Source organism: Octopus bimaculoides, chromosome 7 (genome assembly GCF_001194135.2).
Source record: "Octopus bimaculoides isolate UCB-OBI-ISO-001 chromosome 7, ASM119413v2, whole genome shotgun sequence".
NCBI lineage: Eukaryota > Metazoa > Mollusca > Cephalopoda > Octopoda > Octopodidae > Octopus > Octopus bimaculoides.
Genome location: NC_068987.1, coordinates 23,473,212 through 23,476,609, shown reverse-complemented (window position 1 = coordinate 23,476,609; position 3,398 = coordinate 23,473,212). Strand labels below are relative to the sequence as shown.

At 36.1% G+C, this 3,398-nt stretch overlaps 1 protein-coding gene across 1 annotated transcript in view; it reads right to left on the bottom strand.

The window, feature by feature from the left end:
• Window positions 1-3,398, bottom strand: part of LOC106878869 (tripartite motif-containing protein 59) — a 30,942-nt gene that overhangs the window by 6,325 nt on the left and 21,219 nt on the right. The window contains exons 3-4 of the mRNA XM_014928210.2: window positions 2,856-3,155; window positions 1,139-1,779 (exon numbers count right to left, since the gene is read on the bottom strand). Coding sequence (XP_014783696.1) covers window positions 1,139-1,779; window positions 2,856-3,155 — 941 coding nt within the window. The remainder of the gene's footprint in view (window positions 1-1,138; window positions 1,780-2,855; window positions 3,156-3,398) is intronic.

Below are 3,398 nucleotides of genomic sequence, written 5' to 3'. Positions count from 1 at the left end.
GTTTTATTTGCTTTTTTCATTTTAAATTTGCTTGAACCCTAACCCTAACCCTAACCCAAGAGTTAGGGTTAGGGTTAGAGTTAGGGTTAATTGTTTCAGAATCGTTTGTTTATGTAGTCGACGCTTAATGTATATCGGCTGAATGGACGTCAGTGATTGGTTGAAATTACAGAAATACGACAACTTTAACATGGAATAATTTATGGATTTCTCTTTTTTTTAAGAAGACTAAGAGAAAAAGATGTTTTATATGACACATTCTACCAGTGTTCCAAGTTTCAAAGTGTTTCGTTAATGAAAAATGTGGCCCCCGTTTTAAAAAAGATCCGGATTAACTAAAAGAATCCCGAGCTGATAATTACTGAATACTATTGATAATGTTTCTGCTGCTACTGCTTATGATGGTGGTGGCAGTGATGATGATGATGTGATGATAATGTGGTGGTGGTGGTGATGATGATGATGATGACAATGATGACGGTGATGACGGTGGTAGTGATGATGATAGGAATGATGATAATGAAGATGATTATCACATCTAAACATAACTGACTACATGTCTAATTTGCTAATTCAGGTTAATCATCATTAATGAATGCTAAGTGAAAATAATCACTTACATTTGACTCACACTCCATTTCATGGAATCAATGAAGGAGCTTAAACAAGTTGCAATAAATAGCAGCTGAATCTTCTTCCAATCAACACCCCCTCCCCAGTCACATTAAACAAAGGAATACATATTTACCAATGATGAACTTTTGTGTCAAATTCAACTTCATGAAAATTCATTTGTTTTATGGAGTGGATAACCCATTCATTGAATTAGCATGTGAACTGGCTGAGTATTCCACAGGTATCAAACTTTTTAACCCTTTAACATTCAGATTACTTTGTCAAATGTGAAGCTTATTTATTCAAATTGTTTTTTTATTAATCATGCATTCTCTTATAGCTGTGAAATTTTGATGATGTGATTGTTTACTTTTAGAATGGCATGGTAGGGTAAGTGTGAGAGGCCAGGTTTGGCTGGTTTGAACACAAAACGGGTTGAATATTTTGGTCAAATATAACCAGTTTAAATGCTAAAGGGTTAATTTAACCATTCTGCCATTCAAAGAAGGGAAAAGCAACTTACCCAATGTTGCAGCTTGGCTGATCCAATTTTCATAAGATTCCAGTTTCTCTTTCATAGTCATGTTCAGATGTTCTCCACTTTCAGCATCCCTCACAGGATATGTGGCAACGCTTTTGTCTTCGAATTTGCTTGTCCTTGGTGGTTCCATCATATGCAATGGATTCTTCAGAGTTGGATCCAGCTGCATAATAACCTGGTCAAGACTGTTCAGTTCATCGGTGAGTTGCACCTCATTGTATCTCTCCAGACTTGTGGTCTGCGAGTGTTTATCATCTGTGTCATCGCTGTCTGTTGCTTCATCTTTTTTGATGATGCTATCAATTTCCTTTTCAATGTTGAAAAAACGAAACATATCATTCGACCCCCTTCTGACTTTTGGAAAGGACCTCTTGTGGCGCTCTAAAGAATCTTCAGTCAAATCTGGCTCTTCAAACCTACTGTCTTTTTTGGACTTCTGCTCTCGTATCATCTCAGTGGCCTTTTCTGCAAGTGCTTTTTCCCTTTTCTCAAGCAGTAGACGGTACTCGATGAAGGTTTCCTTTATGATACACTTAATCTGTTTCTCAATGACATCAAGTCTCTTGGAAGCTGTTGTGTGGCCATTTATCATCTCTCGTGCAGACTTGATGCATTCTTGGCACCTAGAAACACAAACAAAGACTCTATGACAGCACCTCTAGAACAAGGAGCTAAACCACAAACCTATATATAAAATAAACATAAAAACACTTGGAAAAGAAATTGCATTATTATTCCTAGCTTCTTTATTTCATGCAGACATGAATGTGTTATTAAAAAGTTCTCATTTACCATTCTTCTCAGTCCTTCTTCCTCAGAATGTCATCCCTCTGAAATACCCACCCTGCCTAAGCCTTCATTATTTAAAAAATTAATTGAAACAAAAGCAGTGTATTTCAGCAGAAATATGGCAACAAAAGGGCTAAATGATGATGATGATGTTAGAAAATACCTTGCGGTATTTCTTTCAGTTCCCTACATTCCAAGTTCAAATTCCACCAAGGTCAACTGTGTCTTTCATTTCTCCAAAGTTGGTAAAATGAAGTACCAGTTAAGTACTGGGGTTGATGGAATTAACTGACATCCTGCTTTCCAACATTATTGGTCTTGTGTCTAAATACGAAACAGTTATGTCTTAGGGTAAAACCCCTTAGCAAGGTTTAGTTTGACTGACAATTTTCACTTATGTTGTGGCCCCCACTTAAAGGAAAGAAAAACAATAAAATATCACGCCAAGAAGGAAATCTCTACATGGTCACTTGACCTGCTAGAAATAGTAAACAAATATCCTTCATATCTAACTATTTTAAAAACAAGGCCATGTTCATAATGTAGTCCTAAATTCACTTTGTCAACCACAAAGATGAGATAGTCACAAAAAGAATGGCTTTGGACATAGGTCATCACAATCAAAGTTGATTTGAGGCTAAACAACAACAAGCTAATGAGGAAGCTTCTATGTGGAACACAATCTGCTAGAAATAGCAGTTAATCCTTCCTTCATATGACACTCTTAAAAAGATGATATATTCAAGAGTGCTATCTGCTATATACTCGATCTAAATATGAAAAGATAAAAGACAGGATGGTCACATCTGGACTGACATTCGTCATAAATTTATTCAATCAGGGCTGATCTGAAGTTAAAGAACAACAAGAGGATTTAGATTTGAAAGAACAAATATAAAAGTTTACGTACCGTTTACCAATTTCTGTGAAACGTTCTGCGCTACTCTCCAACTCGGTTTTTAAGTCTGTAATGATATGACCATCTTGTTCATTATGGTCAAAAATGGTACAGTCTTGGCAAACTGGAAGTCTGCACTTGCTGCAGAAAAAATACACTGGTTGGTTACCATGTTTCATACACTGACTCTTCAACCTAAGATCTGTTTGTTGCACAGACAGAAAGTCCATCATTTGGATGATTCTGTGGTCAGTTGGCAAGGAATCAACTGAATGGTATGGCAAACATGTCTCCTTTCTGCAAGTTGGACACCTGATCAACAAAAATTAAAATCAAAATCAAAACACACTAGGATTATTATTCTACGTGCAACACCTTCCCAACCACATGGTTCAAGGTTTAGTCCTACTGCGTGGCACTTTGGGTAAGTGTCTTCTATTATAGCCTTGGTCTGACCAAAACATTGTGAGTGGATTTGGTAGACAAAAACTGAAAGAAGCCTGTTGTATATATATATATATATATATATATATATATATATATATATATATATAT